At 39.1% G+C, this 22,516-nt stretch overlaps 1 protein-coding gene across 1 annotated transcript in view; it reads left to right on the top strand.

Moving 5' to 3' along the window:
* Positions 1-22,516, top strand: part of atrnl1b (attractin like 1b) — an 84,794-nt gene that overhangs the window by 7,239 nt on the left and 55,039 nt on the right. Inside the window, exons 3-18 of the mRNA XM_042507654.2 lie at positions 488-601; positions 1,765-1,893; positions 2,387-2,595; positions 4,471-4,645; positions 7,140-7,227; positions 7,725-7,986; positions 9,108-9,291; positions 9,396-9,550; positions 9,719-9,803; positions 10,495-10,709; positions 11,076-11,194; positions 11,573-11,705; positions 12,859-13,046; positions 15,171-15,384; positions 16,250-16,441; positions 21,974-22,207. Coding sequence (XP_042363588.2) covers positions 488-601; positions 1,765-1,893; positions 2,387-2,595; positions 4,471-4,645; positions 7,140-7,227; positions 7,725-7,986; positions 9,108-9,291; positions 9,396-9,550; positions 9,719-9,803; positions 10,495-10,709; positions 11,076-11,194; positions 11,573-11,705; positions 12,859-13,046; positions 15,171-15,384; positions 16,250-16,441; positions 21,974-22,207 — 2,696 coding nt within the window. The remainder of the gene's footprint in view (positions 1-487; positions 602-1,764; positions 1,894-2,386; positions 2,596-4,470; positions 4,646-7,139; positions 7,228-7,724; positions 7,987-9,107; positions 9,292-9,395; positions 9,551-9,718; positions 9,804-10,494; positions 10,710-11,075; positions 11,195-11,572; positions 11,706-12,858; positions 13,047-15,170; positions 15,385-16,249; positions 16,442-21,973; positions 22,208-22,516) is intronic.

The raw sequence follows: 22,516 nt of genomic DNA on the forward strand, positions 1-22,516 counted from the left end.
GTTTATCTGTTGAGCTGAGTTTGATTGCTATTTTTAATCGGCAGTCATCCAAAGAGAGCAAGAATCCCTGTAGCTGTTGATGTTTTTAATGGTCATGGCAACCACGGGCACTGTGAGGACAGAGCTGTTTGGAAAATGCCAGAATGGCACCAGTATGGTTCTCTGTTTTTGGAAAAAAAAAAAAACATTTTTTGGAAAAAGATATATTGTTTTTATTTTTTGTTAAATGTTAATCCGCATCCAGCGTGGTTAACGTTTGTTTGTACTCAAATTACATCCTGACAGGCTGCATGTAACCTAGAGTTACATTACAAATTTTAATAAAATCTTTAATAAAGAAGATCCATCAGTGCTTTTAGCCATGAATACCACTACATTTAGAATTAGGGCCTGTATGTCCTAAAACTCCACTTGAAAAAAAAAAATGTACGTTGTTCAAATTTTCACCTATGAAACTTAAACCATTATTTATTTGTTTCCTCTGCAGTCCAAATGCGGTTCTTCGGTTAAGATTTAACCACTTCGCCACAGAATGTAGTTGGGATCATATGTACGTCTACGATGGAGACTCAATATATGCCCCTCTGGTTGCTGTTTTCAGGTGAGAAACTCACACAGCCACATATGACACAGCTCGATATGAAATCAAGAGGGCCAAACCACTAAATCCATTACATAATAACCTGTACATAACATAAGCTCAAAATGTTTAAGTTTCTTGTAGTGTAAAAAATAGATTTTGAAATTGTTGACATGTCTTTGAAAAATATGTGCAAAATCAGCAATATGTCTCAGTCTTTCCACATTCAGTCAGTTGACTACTCACTGTCATTACATGTGCAGTTTTACATACATGTCCACTCCTGTGTAGTAATGCTGGCATCACCACACCAAACTAAAGTGGAAGCTGTTGAGGAAGCAATTTAACCTTACATCCATGTCAGCAAAGTTTATCTATAAAGAGACATAGTGCAAAAGAAACACATCACAAAAGGACATTAAATGCAATTAAGAAAAAAAACTTAATTGAAGAGCTAAAGAATCAAAAATAAACAAGCTAAAAAAATTCTGAGATAGATATAACAAACAAAAACAAAGTTAGTGAAGTGTAAGAAATGAATACATTTTTTGATTTTATAACATGCAGCAGCAAACAGCAAAATCCTCTGCAATTTTCTCAGAGTTTGTTCCAGATATATGGTTCATAAAAACTAAACGCAGCTTCCCCGTGTTTAGTCTTGACTCTGGGAACTCAAAGCAGACCTGTCCCAGAAGACCTGAGAGGTCTCAACGGGTCATAGTTTAGCAGAAATTAAGAAATATATTTCGGCCCCAAACCATTCACTGCTTCATAAACCAACAATGGTATTTTTAAATTGATTCTTGGACAGACTGAAAGCCAGTGTAAAGACATGGCAGTGTTGGCAGTGCCTTATCAGAGGGGTTCCAGCTGTATTGTTTTCAGATAAACATCTGATATACATTGTCAAATACTGAATTTGGGGTAGAAAAGCCTTTGAGGTAGCATTTTATTTTAAGGAGGCTACTGACTTTTTAACTTGCATCCATATAAAGTGTGCAAAGTCATTCATTGAGCAGGACTGGATCCTTTGGAGGACTGGTGCTGGCCTGCAGGCTGTATGTTTGACACACCTGCTGATTTTATCATTCTGATTTAGCAGAGAGTTATTATGGTTTTGTCGCTGTAATTTGATATGAGTTGTGAGAAAAAAATGACAATGAATTTTCTGTATTTCTCTTCAGCGGTCTCATCGTCCCAGAGATCCGAGGAAATGAGACGGTCCCTGAGGTTGAGACAACTTCAGGCTACGCACTACTACACTTTTTTAGCGATGCTGCCTATAACCTGACGGGATTTGAAATCTTTTACTCGTAAGTGTCCCGGAGCTACATTTGAAATTAAATTACAAGAAAATGAAATGAAATTACAAACCTTACACTGATAATGTTCTTCGAGTTGGATCCTCAGCCACAACCAGCTCCACTGAGGCTGTATTTTAGGTCGACAGCTGTGTTAAAGACATTTTTTTTTTAGGTTTTCTCACTGATATGTCTAATTTATTGTAAGCTACAGTGGAGCGGTTTCAGGTCCATTTATTTCTCCTGCCTGTTGATGGATGGTAACATATTTGACCTCAGCAACAAAAAGACATGTACAAGTGCTTTTCTGCAGGAATAAATCCCTCAGCAGCAATCACTGTTAATGACCGGTAACCTGAGTTTTTCATCTAATATCTTTATACGCCGCGCCTTTGTCGAACACTAGATGATACTCATTAATCTTCCTCAGTCTCCCGGTAAAGGTCTGTTAGTGGCCTAAAGAGCAAGTACAGTGTTGGCTAAATGAAAGCATTTTTCTTTCTAGGATCAACTCTTGTCCCAATAACTGTTCCGGTCATGGGAAGTGCACCCCTGGTAACTCGGCCGCCAGCAGAGTGTACTGTGAATGCGACAAGTATTGGAAAGGCGAGGCCTGTGACATCCCTTACTGCAGGAACAACTGCGGCAGCCCCGATCACGGCTACTGCGACCTCACCGGGGAGAAGCTGTGTGTCTGCAATGACAGCTGGCAAGGTAACATCGAGCACTGTTCAAACCCAGCAGATGTTTGCAAACTTTCAGATCCAAACGATTGATTTTATGTATAAATACAGTCATATATAATTATCTGTATAACCTAACTCTCCTGAACAAAACCGCACAGCTGTCTCATGTTATAGTATTTTTGTTCTTGTTTTTCTTATTTTCATTGTGATTTTTCCATTCTTTATTTTTTATTTTGCAGCACTTCATATGCGCCAATCAGCAAGGCAAATTCCTTATCAGTGAAAACTTCAAACCTTATTCTGATATTGGGGAAAAAATGGGTTACTTTAGTCATTTTAAAATCACATAAGTCTGCCAGCAAATGTTAACAAAGTTTTTGCCAGCTGAAATCCAACCAGATTAGTGCAATAAAAGCATGCAGGAAAACAAGAAAAAAGCAAAACAGCCGATGCAAACAAACATTCACAGCCAAGTTATGATGGGATACGAAATGACCCGATGACAGTTATCGAAATTCATTATGTAAGTAAATTTTTCTGTCAATGTGCATTCAACCCATTGATACTTGAGCAAATTGACTTGATTTCTATCAAAAACATTGGAAGAAGTCGTGCATTTCAGCAAAAAAAGGCAAAAAAACAAATATTATAAATATATAGATAAAAATGTTAGTAATAATCATATTAATAATAATAGTTTTCGGAACATATTTTAAAGTTATTTTTAGAGTTAGAGTAAATTCTCTCAATTCAATTCAATTTGCTTTATTGGCATGAATGTTTGTAAAACAATATTGCCAAAGCCTCAGATACAATTAAATGATATAAATAAATACTACAAAAGTCTCAAAGGTTTAAATGTATGTCAAAGGTGTCTGAACAGGTCAAAAAGTATCAAAATATAGTTTTAATTAATTCATTTATTTTGATTTTACATGTTTATTTAGAAACTGGCCCCTGGCCTCCTGTCATTCTGTGAAGAGTGTCCCCTGGGTAAAGCAAGTTGAGTACAATCTCTTCTTGCAGAAGAGAGTATTTATAGCACTAACATATACGTTATTATTGCACATGATCCAGTGGGTTTGCTCTGAAAGGACAGTCATCATATAACATGTGAGGGGTCATTCAATGCTTGTTGGAGTTACACTCGCTTATGGCCCAGAGAAAGAAACTGGTCACATTGTAATCTTAAGTACGCAATGTAATATAAATGTAAATCTAGATGAATAAATGCAGTCAAATCTGTTACGGTTCAGCTTTCAGCTATATTAACTCACAGCAGTGACCTTTCGTTATCCATCATTCACCACATTCAAAACAGTGAGGCAAGAATCATATGCAACAAACTTTTGCGATCACAGGTTGTAAAATGCTGTTGCTCCTCCCGTGTCTGCTGTGCTGATTATGCAGGGGGATGTAATGAAGACCGTGTTAGCAGACAAGTGTGAACAGCTGTGTTGTTTTGTGTCATAATGCTGATCGGTAACACGCAGATAAGCCCTGTGACAGAGCGTTATTATTATGTGCCTCCAGCTGGAGGGAACCAAATGCTTTCACGTGATGAAACTTGACAGAATCATTAGCAGGGGCATGCGCTTTTTTCAGCACGGCCTTCATTCACACACAGTTTAACATATTCACACCTCCCTGCCTGTCATGTTCGGTTAAGGAGTGGCTTTTGTTTAGGTTTGAGATCGCCATGTTCACTCCTCAATCTTTTAGTGTGTTATGATGAAAATATGATAAAGCATCAGATAAATGTAGTTCCATGCCTTTAAATAGTGCAGCTATGACAAGATTTTATTTTTTTTAACTGAGTAGATCTTGACATCTTGAGATTACATTGTTGTATATTTTCAACATGAGCTCTTAGGTGTAATTTCTTTCTCGTCCTGTCTTGTAGGCCCAGACTGCTCTCTAACCGTCCCTTCAACCGAGTCCTTCTGGGTCTTACCAAGCGTCAAGCCCTTCGGCACGTCACTTGCCAGAGCCTCCCATAAGACCGTGGTGCAGGAAAAGGTCATGTGGGTGGTGGGCGGATACACCTTCAACTACAGCTCCTTCCAGATGATTCTCAAGTAAGTCAAAACATATTGTGTCCCAAAGTATTGGTTTTTTTTTTACACAAGCAAAATTTCTTTTTGTTTGTTTTTGGATGTTTCCTGGAAAAGGTGGTCTCGAGGAAGGGAGAGCGGAGTCAGTTGGGACACTCTTATCGACACAAAATAAGCTCTCATTACAACTACTAATTAATAGACTACTGACCCCTCTCTCTCTCTTATGGTTCACGTGCACTCTGGTACAGTTCACATCAGGTGTGAAAACCAACCGGGTTGTTATTGACATTGTTTTCAATATATCAACCACAGTCGTCATAATGCAAAGGTTGACTGGGCTGTTTGTGCTGGGATCTTGCTATCGGAGCTCTTTTATGCTCTGTAGCAATAACATAAACAAATGTCACAAAAATGATGACGCAAGTGTACTTAGGTGCTGAACAATTTTACTAATGTGAAAGCTGAGCAGTGCAGGAGTGGGAGGTGGGCAAATGCATTCGGGCATGTTACATTTCAATTGTACCCAGTATGAAAAAGCCCTAAGGGGTCAGTTTGTCCAGTCCACCACACAGTGGTGATTAAAAAACAAAGAAAACGCGCCACGTCCACCAAGTATATCGTCTTTACTGCCATTTACATATTGATAGCCTGAGTTGTTTTTTCTTTACTCCATGAAAAGCCCCAGTCTCAGATTAAGTCCTTACCTTGCCCTTACTTTGAAGGTTCACATACATATCTAAGCAAAAACTTTTAAAAGGAGGAAGTGTGGAAAGCTGGTGGCTTCTCAGAATACCATCTGTCACGTGATTCCCCTGAGAAAACCTAACCCAGCATTAGGCCTACCTCTTTCATTTTGTCAAAACTGGCAAGTTAAGATGTGCTTTGTGACAGTGTAACACATTCACTTAACTAAATTGAGAATTTAGCATTAAGTGTGCTTGGATGACTCTTTGGATAAAAGTGACTTCTGTGCTGCTGAGTCATGTCCTGGCTCAGAGTTAGGTGATAGTTTTTCATCTTCATTGCCTGGACCGACTCACTCCATCTGCTCCATCTGTTCGTTCATCATCAGGTGCTGTGATTCCTCAAGAAAATTGTTCCTGGGCTCCAAAAGTATTTTGAATAATGAACCGATGTGTGATGACAAGACCAGGTGTCCTGTTGTAGTGTGAATGCCTCCCAAGATATTGTGTTCATCAGGGTGCAAAACCTCAAGCTAAACCAAAGTACTTTTTACAAATGGAAGACTTAAAGGTCCAGTGTGCAGGATTTAGGGGTGTTTATTGGCAGGAATGAGATATAATATTAATAACTTTGTTTTCATTAGTTTAGTTTCCTAAAACTGAGCACTGTTGTGTTTTTGTAACCTTAAAAGGAGTCATGGTTCAGTTCTGCAACCTCTCCGCTATATGCCACTAAAGCTTACACACGAGACCTTTTAAGGTATTTTCATACCAATCGTGAATTATTCAAGCCAATGAATTGCATGTCAGTTTAAGAATTCAAGCCCATCTATCTCTATAAGCCTATCCAAATCTGAAATGTTAGTTCACAGCAGTGTGCTTTTTTCTTTTCCCCACAGTTGTTTTAATTTCTGTAAATTTTGATGCTGATAAAAAAAAAAGCTCAACAATAAAGTAATGACTGCGTTATAATTAGTTTCAATGTCACATTTGTCTTCATGTTATTACATAACAGTATGAATATCTGGCAAAAATAGTGTCGTCTTTAAAAAATAAGATAAAGATTACAACAGGACGGGCTGATTTTCAGGCAGAGTCTTGATGAATGTATATATGCGAATATATGTAAATATATGGCGTTTTGAATCATGCTTGCAGCAACAACTGACCTTACAATTCACTGGCCTTTCTGTGAACCTTTCACAATTAAAGAGTGGATAAATATAGTAAATGATAAAAGATAACTTTTTCACTTTATCTTCAGAAAAAACTGTTCATTAAATTCTGGACCAAGCAGCATAAGCCCCTTACAGGCAGATTTTGTGGAGGTATCAGATAAATTACACTATTATATTGTTTTATTTCGGCAAACCACATTGAATGCTATTTCATTTTTTTCCCCAAGTGTTTGCCTGACATATTTTTCATACATCTTGTGTTTGCCCTCGCATTGTACAAAGTTCTTAAGTTTTGAAAAAAATCTGAACAGCAGGGGAAACTAAACTGTGTCTGTCTGGATGTATGTTTTGTAATATAAACTGCTGTACAATTTTTTTGGGGGAAAAATATTATCAGATGAAAATTGAAGATTGAAAAATCATCCACAAATATTCCATATTTGCGATCATTTTTTCGTGTTGTCCTTGGTGTGAAAAGCCATTAAATGAAGAAATATGCAACCTTTTGCGTGTCTTGATTAAATCAGTTGATCATGAGGTAAAAAAATGGATGCCGAGGGACAAATGAGCTAGCATGCAGGGGATAAATACGTTTCATGTTCTGCACAAGTTTTTAAGCATTAGAGTCTAATGTTCTGTTGCTTTGCTCCGCAGCTACAACCTGGAGAGTGGCATCTGGAACACAGTTCCCATCAACAGTGGCCCTGTGCCAAGATACGGCCACTCGCTCGCCGCCTACCAGGTAAACACACACAGATACGCCTCAACCTCTTTGGGTACAGATGGAATTTAGGAGACCACAACTGTTCGCAGGAGGGAGGGATAATTGGATGGAGTGAAGAAGCAATAAAAGTTTGCTCACACATGAAGGAAACCACAGCTGTCGCTTTCAAAGGGAAATCGCTTATTATCAGTATTAACGGGTCATCTTCAAATAACTACATGTCTTCAAACACAAAGCTTAGAGGCCTGTTTTTTTTTCTCATGACCATATATCAAAAAGATTATTATTATAAATCTGCGATAATCCCATTTTAAGTCTGCAATATTCCTATTTTAAGATGAGCAAGCTTTATAGCGCTATAAACTGAACACTTTTCAACTTAATAGGCTTGTTTGAAAATGTACATTTTATATCATCATGTTTTGACACAATTAAGCCTTTCATTTCACTTTAATTACAGCATGCATCAGCTTCTCTGTGTACTTGTTTAAACACCCAACTCTTTTTTTCCACAGGATGATATCTATATGTTCGGTGGGAAGCTCGAGGCAGGCTGGGGAAACGTGACAGACGAGCTGTGGGTGTTCAACGTACCCAGCCGGACGTGGCAACGGAGAAACCCTGTGGTCGGTCCACCAACTCAAGCTCAGATCTACGCAGTGGAGGGTCACTCAGCCCACTGCGTCGCACTAGACGGGGGCGAGGCCATCATGCTGGTCATCTTTGGCTACTCCCCCATCTACAGCTATGTCAGCAACGTTCAGGAGTACAACCTGAGTGAGTCACAGCTTTAGGCTGAGCCACAAAAGTCAAACCAAATATACGTGGGTTTTGAAAGGGCAGTTATTTCTAGAGTACTTTGGAATTCTTTTTTTATTCTGTATTTATAGAGATTTTTCCATTTATTAGACAAGACATTCACATCAGCTTTCATCTCATGGTACAAATATCTACAGGAATACTGGAAAGAAACAAAATAGCAAACCAATACTAAAATCTGAAGAAGATCCCCAAAATAACCACAAACAAACAAAAAACACTCGCATCATAGTGGATTCAAGCATAGATAGAACAGACAACCTGCAGAGGTATGAGTTTTATAATGCCAGGCCTGTTTTTCTGTTGTCAGTGAGATGTAAAAATTTGAAAAATTGAAATTCAAAACCTATGAGACCATAGAAAATGCACACAAGAAACCAATGCTAACCATTGATGCCAATCTGTTTTTTTTTTAAATCCAAATAATATGAAGACTAAGAACATCTTTTCAAGTTTACCTTTTTCTCCAGATCACCCAGCCTGTCTCAGTAGTCTGAACCACAGTGGCAAACTCTTAATTGCTTTCCACATTGTCAGTGGCAGAGCTATCCCTTCTGACACTGCCTTACTGTTTACCAGAGGAAACTTAAATTCACTCAGAGTATTTGCCTAAGAGGCAGTTGAACAAAGTAGCTTATAGTAACTGCAAAGAACTTACATTGATGCTCTCTGGTAACAGGGGAGGCTACCAGCGACAACATAAGCACCATCATCTTCCTGTTTTGGTTGCACAGTGGTTGACAAGCTTCCTTTGTGTTGTGACTCGAGCCTTTATTTCCTGGGAGACTGTGCTTGGTGGCAGCCAGATTTGCATTGTGAAAGAGAGGCTTAAAGAGAATCAGTCTAAATGCCATTCCTTATTATTCCATTCACGTCATACCATTCATGTAATTATTCTAAAGCCATTATAATATGCAATCAACATTTACTTCATAATGAAAAGTTGAAGCAAACAAACTTTCACGGTGAAAAGCGCAGCTGTCTTCAAATAATTGAGGATACAATAGTTGAATGTATTATTTTATTCCTTGCATTGTCTTTCTTCTGTATTAAAAGCCTCCTGTGTGTGCTCTTGTCAGGATCCAACACGTGGCTGGTGCCTGAGACCAAAGGTGCCGTTCCCCAGGGAGGTTACGGCCACAGCAGCACATACGACAGCGCCAGTGGTAGTGTTTATGTTCACGGAGGCTATAAGGCGCTGCCTGCCAACAAATACGGTCTTGTTGATGACCTCTACCGCTATGACATTAACACACGGACATGGTAAATCAACACGTATTTATTATATTTTCATGTCTGTATGTATATGACACTGGTACGTGTTTTGTCGTTGCACTTGGCCTTGACAAGCTTGTCATATTTTCTAGGTTTATTCTGAGAGAGAGCGGCTTTCCACGGTACTTGCACTCTGCTGTGCTCCTCAGCGGCACCCTGCTCATCTTTGGTGGCAACACGCACAACGACACATCGCTCAGCAACGGGGCCAAGTGTTTCTCCGCCGATTTCCTTGCCTATGACATCGGTGAGACTCATATTATTCTTAATGTCATGCCACACTTAAAATAGTGACCTCCCCAGTGGTGTGATTAGCAACAATAATATTTGTGAAAACCATCTCTCATCACTATGTCATAAGCACAAAGATGAACTAAATGCTTCACTTACATATGGCGTCATGTTTTTTTCTCAGCTTGTGATGAGTGGAGGCTCCTGCCTAAACCAGACCTGCACAGGGATGTCAACCGCTTTGGTCACTCTGCTGTGGTCAGCAATGGGTGAGTCTCTTTACCAGAATCTGCACTCAGACTAAAACACACTGGGCATACCCATCATACACTTAAATCAGCTTTCAAGCACCAGTCTTTGGTATGGCATTTGTGTTATTCCCACATTGTGTCTCTTGAATGCATGCTGCTTACAGTCTGGCACCTGGTTGCTACCTTTTTGTAAAGCCCTGACCTCACCTGAGCGCTGTGGGGTGCACACTCACAAATGTTCTTATCATAAAATAAGGAAAAAATCTGAAAATACAGCCAAAGTGCCGAGTTCCTGGAGAAAAATACTCCACCATTCACTTTTACAAGGTAGTGAATAAGTGACGAATGAGAGGGATTACTTGTAAATCTGTTTTTTTAAGGAAATTCCTGCTTAGTATGTCTTTGAATTTCATTACTCAGTTATTATCACTTTCAGTAGCCTCAGCAGCAGTGTGTCTTTAATTTTCCAAGACTTGTTGTTTCCTGAGGCAATATTTGGCTTTAATTTGAAATTGTTCAAATGCTTGTTAAAGTTTAACTAAATCTATCTTGTAGCTGCTTATTAACAAGGTCCAGACAACAATTTTTCTGTCTTTTAGTTATCAGTACTTTGCTGCACTTTTTGCTGAGAGATTTTTTCCCTTCTGAAGAAGTTTTTGTTGTTTGGCTGTTTCTTGTTTACACTCTGTTCCCACATTTTCTTTGCCAGGTCCATGTATGTGTTTGGGGGCTTCTCCGGTGTATTGCTCAACGACGTGCTTGTCTACCGACCCCCCAGCTGCCAGGCCTTCTTGGCAGAGGAGGGATGCTTGAAGGCTGGGCCAGGGGTCCGCTGCATCTGGAGCAGAGGCCGCTGTGTCCCTTGGGAACCCAGCATGGCTAATGGAAGCCTCCTTCCTGCCCCATTCTGCCCCCCAAAAGCTGGTGAGAGAGTGATCCAGATCTTTCTGCATTTTTATCTGAGATTTTTATTTGATTCCTCCTCTCATTTTTTTCAGAATGAATACAGGTATTTTGGCTCTCAGATATTCATAATGTCTGCTATACTGGTTTTAACTTTGACTAGTGACAATCATAGATTAAACATTTTATTGCTTCAACAGGGTGATCCTCCTATTAGCTATAAGTCAGCAGCTAGTTATATGCAAGCTGAGAGTTACAACATTATTTTATTTCTAATTCTTCTGGAAATACTATATGTCTGTCTACTTGTAAATAAATGCTTTTTTGTATTCCAGGACAGGTATTATTTTGGACCATATTCACTCTGTTGTCTCACTTCATATTTAGTCACAGTGGACGAGCGGTGCTTCCGGTTCTCAGACTGCGCCAGCTGCACAGCGAACACCAACGGGTGCCAGTGGTGCGATGACAAGAAGTGCATCGCTGCCTCCAGCAACTGCACTTCTGTGAGTCTTCCACCAGGGGGTGGCAGAGCACTTCTGCTTCTCTGTTCAGCTCCCCGAAACACTCCCACAGATACACACTTTTTCCTTGAGACTTTGCGAGCTGGGGATAATAGGGCATCATCACTAGGGAATGAAGTGATAATTCTGGTTTTAACTGAGGATTATGGTGCCTCTGTTTAGGAGGAGTGCTTACTGTTGTGCTTCTGTCTGCATGTGGCATATTGTAGTTAACTGCATCACAGTAGAAGCAGGACTGTGCTATAGAGGTTGAAGATATTTACTCACATGAGTTCTCTTCACAGCTTATGATCTGTTTTGAAGGTAGAGCTTCTGTTGACCATCCTGTCTGTTCTTTTCTCTCCTTTTTTTTCTTTGTAGAACGTGAGGAACTTCACCGAGTGTCCAGTGCGGAACGAGCAGGTGTGCAGCAAGCTTGCCAACTGCAAGAGCTGCTCTCTGAATCTCAACTGTCAGTGGGACCAGAATCAGTCAGAGTGCCACGCTTTGCCTGGTAAGATAGACGATGGACGCCCCAAGAGCATTTCCTTGCACAACAACACACATCTTATCAAAGGCTTTGGATTCAGTCCTCACACATGCATGAGAAAAGGGTCAGATTCACTGTTATTGTTTTTTTGTCACCGTGAGTGCAGAATTTATGATTGTACATGAACTTTATCCTTGATGTCATGGATCAAATTCAACACAAAACGGTCACTTGTGTTGTGAGATGATGTGTTTGTTGTAATGAATGACTCCTCTGACATTCAGACCTGAAGGGAATATTTAAGCAGATATTCATTACATTTAGCCATTAGGATTTGTACATTGTATTGTAAATCTGATTTAAAGACAGCTCGTGGTATTTGCAGAGATGTACTTTCAAGATGTCATCCTGATGTTGTTTATCAGGTCTGGCAGTTTATTTAGTTTACCTCTCCCCCTCCCAAATGTTGACTGCGGCTAAATCTGAAGAATTGTGGCTGTCACTTTATCCATAATTTTCAGTTTGTGAAGCCTTGTCGCTCGAGGGCTTGTTGCAGCAGTGGGAGCTGCAAATCATGTGTGTGTGTGTGTGTGTGTGTGTGTGTGTGTGTGTGTGTGTGTGTGTGTGTGTGTGTGTGTGTATGTGTGAGAGAGTGAGAGTGTATATCTGATGCTTTAAAGGGAGTGTCGATCTCAGGAGGCACGATCTGCACACACAAAATGGATGCATGCACGTGCACTTCCACACACATACATGTCAGTGAGCACCCACCGTACTTTTATGTGAAGCAGTAATTAACAATTAGCAATTTGTTGTCAAAAAATCACTCTGTCTGTCAAAGACAAATAATTGCAGACTACAGTCCTGCTATATCTGTGACATACACATGCACGCACGCACGCATGTACGCACACACACACACACACACACACACGTGCACACACACACACACACACACACACACACACAAAGGTTAAGTTGATATGGCATGAAATACATAAATAAATTGCAGGATTAATGTTTCTGTGTCATGCTTTTTTAAATTTGCAGGAATAAAAGTCTTGTCAAAGTATTGCATGTGTAAAGGCTTGAGGAAAATACACTAACATTTCTTACTAACATTGTAACATCTGACACTGTCTTGGCTCATCATACATCTTCTCTTCTGTTTTTCCAGCTCAGCAGTGCAGCGAGGGATGGAGCCAGGTGGGGGAGGCCTGCCTGAGGATCAACTCCAGCCGCGAGAGTTATGACAACGCCCAGCACTACTGCAAGAACCTCAATGGAAACATTGCCTCACTCACCACCTCTAAACAAGTGGACTTTGTGCTTGAGCAGCTGAAGAAGCTCCATCAGCAAGACAAGGTACGTATACATTTTGTAGGTCATGCCCGCAGTAAATACTGTATATCCAACTCAGACAGAAATATTCACAGGTATACTCAGAAGCCGGCTGATTGGGTATGCAGCTTACAGCTTAGCTGACAGAAGAGAACAGGGAGTGATTCTCTGCTACTTTAGCCTGATAGTAATGAGTTATGCATTTTGAGATGATTTTCTCCTGATCAGTTTTGTACTCATGCGCTGCTGTTTTCTGTTTTCTGATTGCGGCCCTGCTTTTAGCTCATGTAATTCCTGTCTTTCAGCCGTTTTTCATCAAATTGTTTTCTACTTGGCTCTGCCGCAAAGCGTATGGTTTGTTTTTGACTGTGACGCAATTACGAGTAGACAACAATGCTAGGCTTTAGTTTGCGAGATGCTGCACCTGATGAATCAGACTGTGATAATCAACACATCACTTAGTTTTGTTTTGCCTTGTTTGAATTGTTTTATCCTTTGTAAGACAGTCACAGTTTCTTTCTCCTTTGTATAACAAACCAGGGCCACATGACTCACTGTCTGTAGGAACAATCAGAAGCACCTTTCTAAGGAGAAGCCTGCTGAGTCTGGCTCGCTTGTAGTTTTCACTTTGATCGCAGTATAACTTAGGAATTCCTTTAGTTTCATGTTTAGCATTTCAAGTTTTCTAATCCGTAGTCAAAGTTTACCTTCTGTATTTTTAACCGGAGCCCTACTTTGTCATGTTTTTGTGTCTAAGTGACTCATGGAAACAATGAAACAGGCTGCAATGTCACCACTTGGGTCATTTGTGCACCATCAGTTAACATCCACTAAAAGTGCTTGTTATTGCCACTGATCGACTCAGATTGTTATTTCAGTGTCTGACAACATTATGGAAAGCACCTTACAGAGATGGACCTTTTTGTTAAAGAGTAAGTTCCTTTTTGTTTAACCAGAAACAGCCACGATATTGCCATTGTCACTTCAGCCAGACTCCATATAAATAAAGAGTAATTTTATCAGCAGATAAAACATTTCATTCAAAGTCAACAGACATAAGTCTGGTGAATTTCATGATGGTGATTTTTGGGGCTGTTTCTGGTTAAACAAAAAGGATCTTACTTTTTTAACAAAAAGGCCTCTGTTGGGATCTTTTCCATTAAGTTTTCAGACACTTACAATAATAAGAGTCCTTCAGAAACAAAAAAGCACTCGTAGTGGACGGAAATTGATGGTGCACAAATTTCCTGAGTGGTTGCATTTCAGCCTGTTTTCATCACTGCTGGCTGCAGTGCCCTTGTTCTTTACTGGGTCAGTTTCAAAAATCATTGTTCCCATTAGTTACTAAGACAAAAACACATGGAAAATAGGGTCTAGGTTGAAAAACACCAAAGTTACCCTTTTAACAAGCACAAACACTGTATATCAACACATTAATGAAAATCTCTGACATAAATTCAAAATGTGTGTGTCAGTTTGTGGAATTCGGCTATCTTTTTGTTATACTTTATAGAGCTACTAAGCTCCAAATTCTTAAAACCCTTGCTGTGATATGTTACACCTTAAGATGTCCAGTCTGCCCAGCAATACAGTTGAGAACAGCTCAAGAAATGTAACTCATAATTATGATTTGTCTAAAAAATAGATAAATAAATAAATGTTAATTTTCCTAACAACATCATAATTCAAGCCTCTTCATCTTTAATGGAAATGATGAAATGTGCTTTTGGGCAAACACTCTGTCTCTCATCTCGTCACAGCGACACATCCACCTCGCACTGAAATAAATTTGTGGAGTCTACTGATGATTTAAGTTTGGTCATGCCTGCTGTATTTATGAAGATATCATTTGTTGTCAGTCTGCTGGGTTGAAACTCGCGCGTTTGCTCCAAACAGAACCTTGACATGCCATTTCCCATCATTTTCCCATTACATTATAAGCTGAATCCTGAAGGAAAATAAGTAATCACATCTGTGAAATTATATTTGGGAGATTTTTAATAGCATTCTTGGTTCCCAGGTGTAAATGGAGTAGTTATTCGTTTCTTAAATAACATGATGGGGTGAAAGGGAGGCAGAGTTGTGATATGTTATCCTACATTTAAATACCCATGTATATGTGTTTAGTCTTTTGCCATGTCTCCACAGCGGCTGTCTCCCTGGGTGGGCCTGAGGAAAATCAACGTGTCATACTGGGGCTGGGAGGACATGTCTCCCTTCACCAACAGCAGCCTGCGCTGGCTGCCTGGCGAGCCCAGTGATTCTGGTTTCTGTGCCTACCTGGAGGAGCCTCAGGTGTCGGGCCTCAGGGCCAATCCATGTACTGCCACTGCCCACGGCCTCATCTGTGAAAAAGCTACCGGTGAGAGACACTCGCATGCATGTGTACGTTACATGAATATGTTTGGAACGTTTTATAAAAATTCAGCAGTGAAATGTAACTGAGTACATTTCTCAAGCTCTGTACTTAGGTATGTATTTGAGGTACTTGTACTCTACTTACTTACTTTACTTTTTTTTCATTTTTTTTAATGCTACTTTATACTTTTACTCCACTACATTTCAGAAGGGAATGCACTTTTTACTTTTACTTTCGCTGCATTTGGATAAAAACATAAGAATTAGATGAAATAACATTACCAACAAGTTTATAATAGTTCAGCTGCCAGCCATTTTAAGAAAAATGAATGTCTCTTTCTATCTTTTTTAAATCATTTTTAGTTTTGGGGGTGTTATACTCAATTTTGTTTATAATTTTTAGGGTTTTTAAAAATGTTTTTCCCTCTCCTTTTTCTAATTTTTGGCTATTTTTTATTTTAAATGTTTAAATGTAAATGAAAGTTTGGGCTGTGTTTTTCTATTTTGATTTTTTAAATGTTTTTTCTTCTTTTATTAATAATTTTGAGTTTGGGGGCGTCTTTTTTTCTTTATTTAGAATTTTGAGGTTTGGGGTATTTTCTTTCCAAATATTTTTTTGTGGGTTTTTTTCCAGATTATCTTCATGGGGTATTTATACTTTTATACTTTAAGTACATTTTCCTGATAATACTCACTGTAACTGAAGTGCCATTTTCAGAGCAGGACTTTTCCTTGTGACACAGTATTTTCACAGGGTGGTATATGTAATTTTACTTAAGTAAAGGATCCAATTACTTCTTCCACCACTGTAAGAATTAAAGTCTGATTTGAAAATATCCTTTACTTCTGTCACATCTTTTCATGTCTAGGAAACCCCAATCAGAGCACCCGCCCGTCCTGTAAGAAGCCTTGCTCGCTGCACACCACTTGTGCCAACTGTACCAGCCAGGCCATGGAGTGTATGTGGTGTGGCAGTGTGCAGCGCTGTGTCGACTCAACTGCCTATGTCATCTCTTTTCCCTATGGCCAGTGTCTGGAGTGGCAGACTGGAGATTGTGTGGGTAAGTGTCTTTTACTAAACTTAATCTAGATGAGTCTATAGTCCAGCATTAAGGTGGCCGGCAACAAGCTTTACCGGATTGGCTTCTGTAAGCAGTCAATATTCATCACTGCCAAAGTGGAGGTTAAGGAAGGAAAAACAGCTTAAAGTGGAAGGTGTTTGTGTCAGAGGTAAAATGGTATTAGTTTCCTGTGAATGGCTTTGGAAGCTGTTTTTTTGTTTTTTTTGGTTTGTAATGGCCAATTACTCTCGCATATAGTCGCCCCAACTGTTAGATTTCCCTGCTGAGCACGCTGCAGATGGACTCTTTACTGTTAGCTGGCGTTAAGTGGTTTAAAGACAGTCACGTATCAAGGAACGGTTTCAGCCTACAAATAAGTCTGTGAATGAGAGAGAAGCATCATGGGAATGGTTGCACATACAGTAATGCAACTATTAATTCTATTGTTTTAATTGTTGGAGTAGGATTTAAGAATAGATTCAGCCCGGATGTTTTTAAAATAAGCACATTTGAACCACTTAGGTGCAATTCAGTGATGGAAGTGCTGCAAAAAGGTAACAAGCCAAAGCCCTTGCTGAGTAAACAAATTCTACAAATGTACACCCACTCACTGAAATACTCATATACCATCCTATTCAAAAACAGAGTTCACTAATCTTAAGTCACCCTGAAACACTGAAAAAAATAACTCTGTTAATACTCCAAGGATGACTGTACTACAGATAGATACATACAGACTGTACATGTCCATGGCACCTTTTATATGTTAGAGCCATTGTACTTGAACTTTTCCAGTAACGTACCTCCTTTTTTTGTTTTATCCAAGTACCCACTGACCAGCGGCAAATATTTTTGATAGAAACATACAGTGAACAAATGTCAATATGGGCATCTAATAGTAGTCTAACATTTTTTATTCAGCTCATTATATTTCAAGTATATTTTATACGTTGTTCAGCATTTCTGAGAATAGCCGCAAGCTTAGCACCTGCTCACTTTTATTTTTCTCTGTTAACTTAAGAGCCAGATGTTTAAGGAGTTTTTACCATGAACTGTATTGTCCACAGAGGACCAGGTGATTTTAAATAAAGCAGTTTTACGTAAAAAAGGAAAAGGAAAAAAAAATCTGTTTTTTTCAACGCTCTGGTTGTAGCTGGGCTGCGAACTACAGTAGCCAATTAATTATTATTTTTCATGTGATTATACATTAAAGAAAACATACTTACTATATTATATTCCATTTTTCCAATATATAACCCTATATCTTACATTCTCAATCTTTAAAAAAAACTTGCATACCTTCTGCAGTGCTCCAAAGGACCCTTACTCCGATTTGAAAAACACTGCATTCGAGAATGAAATTGAAATTTTAAAAAAAGGTGCAAACTTCTGTCACCATTTACAATTAGAAGCCATTTCATCCTTGAGTATCCTGTTTGTTTACTAGAGTACATACTTGTACATAAAAGCTCAAAATTATGGATGATAATGTAATCTAACCTCTTTATTCTTCATAAAACACAGATTAAGAGGTGCTTTCCATTCCACATAAACAATTCACACGAAACAATTGATTTAGAAAAAAAAAACTGCAACAAACCACATCTGCTTCCTCTGTTATTTTTTATTTATTATCATGTCAAAAAGTGAATTTAATATAAAGTGGACACATCGAAATGTTGACAGTATTCTCACATTGGTAAGTTGATCAGAGAGATCCCTCACCTGAAGGTCAGAGGAGCTGTTCAGGTTGGTGCTGTTGTGCTGCGTGATGTATGAATTATACCCATAGTGGTGTCAGATCGTAAAAACATCTCAGATCAGTTTAGCAAGTAACAAATTTAGGGAGCTGAAAGGTGCAGTCTCAAATTCATTTGTGTCAGCTGGTGTTAGGTAACCCCGAGACGTTTCTGTACGCTGTGGGTATTTGTCTTGAGGAATTTGTCCCTTTCGGCGTGAAGGACAGAGAAGGGTATCCTATAAATTCTCTTTGTATTTTCTGTTTGCTCTGACTGACTTTGCTCCTTCACTTTCACTCCAAAAGTTTCAAACACCACTTAAGTCTCAAATTACCTGATTTAACTTCACTTCTTTCCACCTCATTTTCAGTGCATGGAGAGGCTTTCTTCATGCCGAGTACACTACATACATGTACTTAAAACCATACACCTAGGATAAATAGCCCTGTAGTATCATTATGCAGGGGCAGACAGTGATGTATTTGTTGCGCTCAGTAGAAAATAGATTACTTTTGCAGATCTGATTTTGCACAACAGGTTTTGTTTGGGAGTTACTAACAGTTGGGAGTAGTTTGTTCTCTTAATTCATGGCCTTCAACAGTAGTTCTAGTGGTTTCTACCTGTCATAGAGGCAGCGATCCAAAATACCTCCTCAGCGTCTGTGTAGCCGTATCTCATCAGATCAATCAGTCAGACCAAATGCACCAACATCACATATCTGCTATGAACACACTGTCTATCTTTGTCATCAACATGGGTCAGAAAAAGTGAATCCCCCGAAGCTCCATTTACTTCAGACAGAATTGTAAACATGCAAGGTCAAGTTGACTTTCACTTTTTTCCTCATAGCATTTTCTAGGTCCTTGATTTGATTTTTTATAAAAGGACTGGCTTGTGGTTTTAGTTCCTGCAGTTTTGCTGCAGGTGACTAGTATGGAGGACGGAACCTGCCAAAATAAAAATGAAACAAAAAAATGTCTCGATAAATAAATTTATATACCATTAAATGTACCAACAACTCCATAAATGTAAAAAATAAAATAAAAAATACACATAAAATAAAGACAGAAACAAATATTTTTTGTGTCATATATGATAATAAATTAAATCAATGTGTTTTGAAATGTAGATCGGAGAGATTCAATTTCAATATGTCACCTCTGGCAATTAATAATTTGTAACTCACATTTTTCTGCTAATTTTAAAAGGGGCAAAAAACATTAAGTCATTAGCAAGCACTGGCAAATAATCATTCTGCATCTCTGCCATCATGACATTCACAAGTATGCATCACTCTTAAAAAAAATAATTTCATCATATTTTAAGACGCCTTAGCTTGACTACATCCTCAGTGTTGCAACAGTAAAAGTAGAGAGGAGATTTATAGATTTATTAAGATGTGGAGAGCAGTTAGGATAGAGTAAAATTCGTTGCATATGGCTCTACAAGTCTACTTACTCGTCAGGATACTTTACTTAAAGCAACATCTGTCATCTGTTGGCCCTATGTAAAAACATAGAGGAAAAAAACAGATGCTGAAGTGGTAAAGTCACCATTTGATCAATTATATTTGTAATCCTGGAGAAATCCAGTAGGAACACATCACAAGCAGTGAAACAGCCTGCAGACACAGATTAAAGTAAATGTAAACGCCAGAGACGTTCGACAGCAAAGTGGATGTACAAGAAACTGATCTTATAAAATCTGAGCTTTTAGAGTTTTAGTTTGAAAAAAACATTTTGATGTCAGTTGTGACTAAATACTGAAGTTAAACTCGTTTTTTGAAATGGACTCAAAAGCTTCCATAAGTAAATTCAGACCCGTGGAGAGGATCCGGGCCAGGATTACAGGTTGTGTTTGCTTGGCTGGTGAAAACTGTTAACACTGGATGAAGCGACTGTGTTTTGCTGTGCATCCCAGTCATAATCACTGTCCAACTGATGTAACAGCTCCAGGCATTAGATTGAGTCGTTCACGCTCACACATATTGATTTATCTGTCAAAATCCATGCCATAAATGTGGATTTTGTTTGTATGGCAGATTTTGTATTTCAACATGCTTTTGTGTTGTGGCAAGACAAAAGTCCTCGTCCAGCTGCTTCTTTTCTCAAAATGGTATGTTAGTGAGAAATCTGCCACTCGCCTCCTGCCGTCAAAACAAACTTAAATGGCCTTACTTTGTGCTGATTGTTCTTGTGTTGTCATGGTTTCACATCCATTAGCAGAATAGCTGGAGATTTGTTTGACATAAACTGAGGTAAAAGCACTCAATGTTTGTCTCCTTAAAATAGTAGTGGCATTCCCCCCCTCCCCCTCTGAAGTGTCTGTCTGGCAGGCAAGTGGCGGCACTGAAACTTGTCAAGCAATTTAGTGGCCTGAAAGTTCGTCCCCCAGCTGACAAAACAGCAGCGCTCCTTCGCTCCCCTGGGTTTCTGAGTTTAGAGCGACCTGCCACTTCACACATCACATTTAAACCTTTCATTGAACTTGGCTCAAATCAAAAACTTTTCACTGGCCCTGGCTTGCTGACACATTTTCTGTGTCATTCTATAGCCCCCCTCCCCCTCTATCAACTGTTAAATGCTCAACACTTGCTTCTTATCTTCTTATGTGCTCTCAGATCTGTCGTCCTGACAGCTTGCTCAATAACCAGCTTGTGTTTTCAGTGCAAAGCACATTAATGCTCATTAAGCTGTAGGGCCTGTTAAAGGTGAAGAAATTACTGAAATTTTCTGTTAAAAAAGGTTCAGTCCTACAAAATAAAAGCCTGAAAGCAAATTCCTGCAAGATTTTTGTTTGTGACAACATTGGGCCTTGTTTTTAGTGCTTTACAGTTTCTCACAATTTGCACTGCTACTTGTTTCAAGGTGACTACCCCGGTAAACAAATGGTAAAATGAAAAAAAAAATGGACAAATGTAGCTAAGAAATATAAATAAAAGCAACAAACTATTTTGTAGTTTAAATCACTACACTAAGAACAGAGGAGTGCAACAGTAGTAGAAACGTTTCCAATATGATACAGGTAAGAATTTATTTGTTCATGTATAAGTGTATCCGTCAGGTTCAATGCAGAAAACCCCCAAACATTTTAACCCTTTAAAGCCTATGCATACCTGCTTGATTTCTTTCAAATACATGAAAAAAAGGCCATGAGCAACTTGAAAATTAGCAAAACAAAACACAAAACGGGAAAGTTAAATAAATGAAGGAAATTACCTGGAAAACTGCTTAAAAATGATAACGATTCATTAAAAAATAAATATATAATGTTTCTTCTACTGTTTTTCAAAAAAAAAAAATCTAAATCAACTAATTTCTTTCAATTTGTGGGACACCTCATGCTAAGTTCCTCTTTGCCCTTTTCCCATATTTCTGAAAGAAATTAGTTTAGTTTAGTTTAGTTTTTTTTAGTGTTTAAAATGTTTAAAAGCCTGTGAAAGGCATCTAAACACAGCACAAGAAAAGCGATGACAATCAAGATTTGAATGGATTAACAGGTTAGGTTTGATTCATAGCCGAGGTCAACTTGTGCCCCCTGTCCCTGGTTAGGTTTCTCCGTTTATTTAACATTTAGAGTAAAGTGTACTGTACAGTTCTGTTCTGTTATTTGTTTTGATTGAACATTTTTATTGTGGAAAAGTTTTAAATGTTATATGTACATGCGAATGATTTCATGGATGTGTGTATGTATGTTTATCAATGTGTATTTCTTCCTCTATCTGTGTGTGCATGTCTGTGTGTGTGTATGCACAAGAGCAACACAAATCTCTAACCCTTCGTCTCTCCTTTAGCCCAGAACTGCTCGGGCCTGCGAACGTGTTCCCAATGCCTGGAGCAGCCTGAGTGCGGCTGGTGTGGAGACCCCAGCAGCACAGGGAAGGGCCTGTGCATGGAGGGCTCCTACCGGGGGCCAATGAAGAGACCAGCGAAGCAGGGCCAGCAGGTCCAGTCCCAGGACATGATCCTGGAGCCGGGAAGCTGCCCCAAAGACAAGGGCTACGAGTGGGCCTTCATTCACTGCCCCGGTAAGGGATCCACTTCCTGTCCGGCTTACTGAAATTACACATCATGCGTCATAAGTGTATCTTCTTGAGCGGCTGTTATTACCTATCGACTGTCGCGTCTTAAATTTAAAAGATGTTCTTATCAAGGATTCCTGTTACAGCTTCCCTATGCAACTAATCCCTCCCTGCTGACTCTATGCAACCTTATGCTCACGGGCCATATAATGCTGTCATCAAGCCCCAGTCCATATCGCCACGTCATGTAAGACGATGATGTGCTCAGTGCTAGCTGGAATGTGAGAATGTGAGGCATGCTCAGGGCCTCAGTGT

The sequence above is a fragment of the Plectropomus leopardus genome, chromosome 19 (genome assembly GCF_026936395.1).
Source record: "Plectropomus leopardus strain MGB_pleo_1.0 chromosome 19, ASM2693639v1, whole genome shotgun sequence".
NCBI classification, from domain to species: Eukaryota; Metazoa; Chordata; class Actinopteri; order Perciformes; family Serranidae; genus Plectropomus; species Plectropomus leopardus.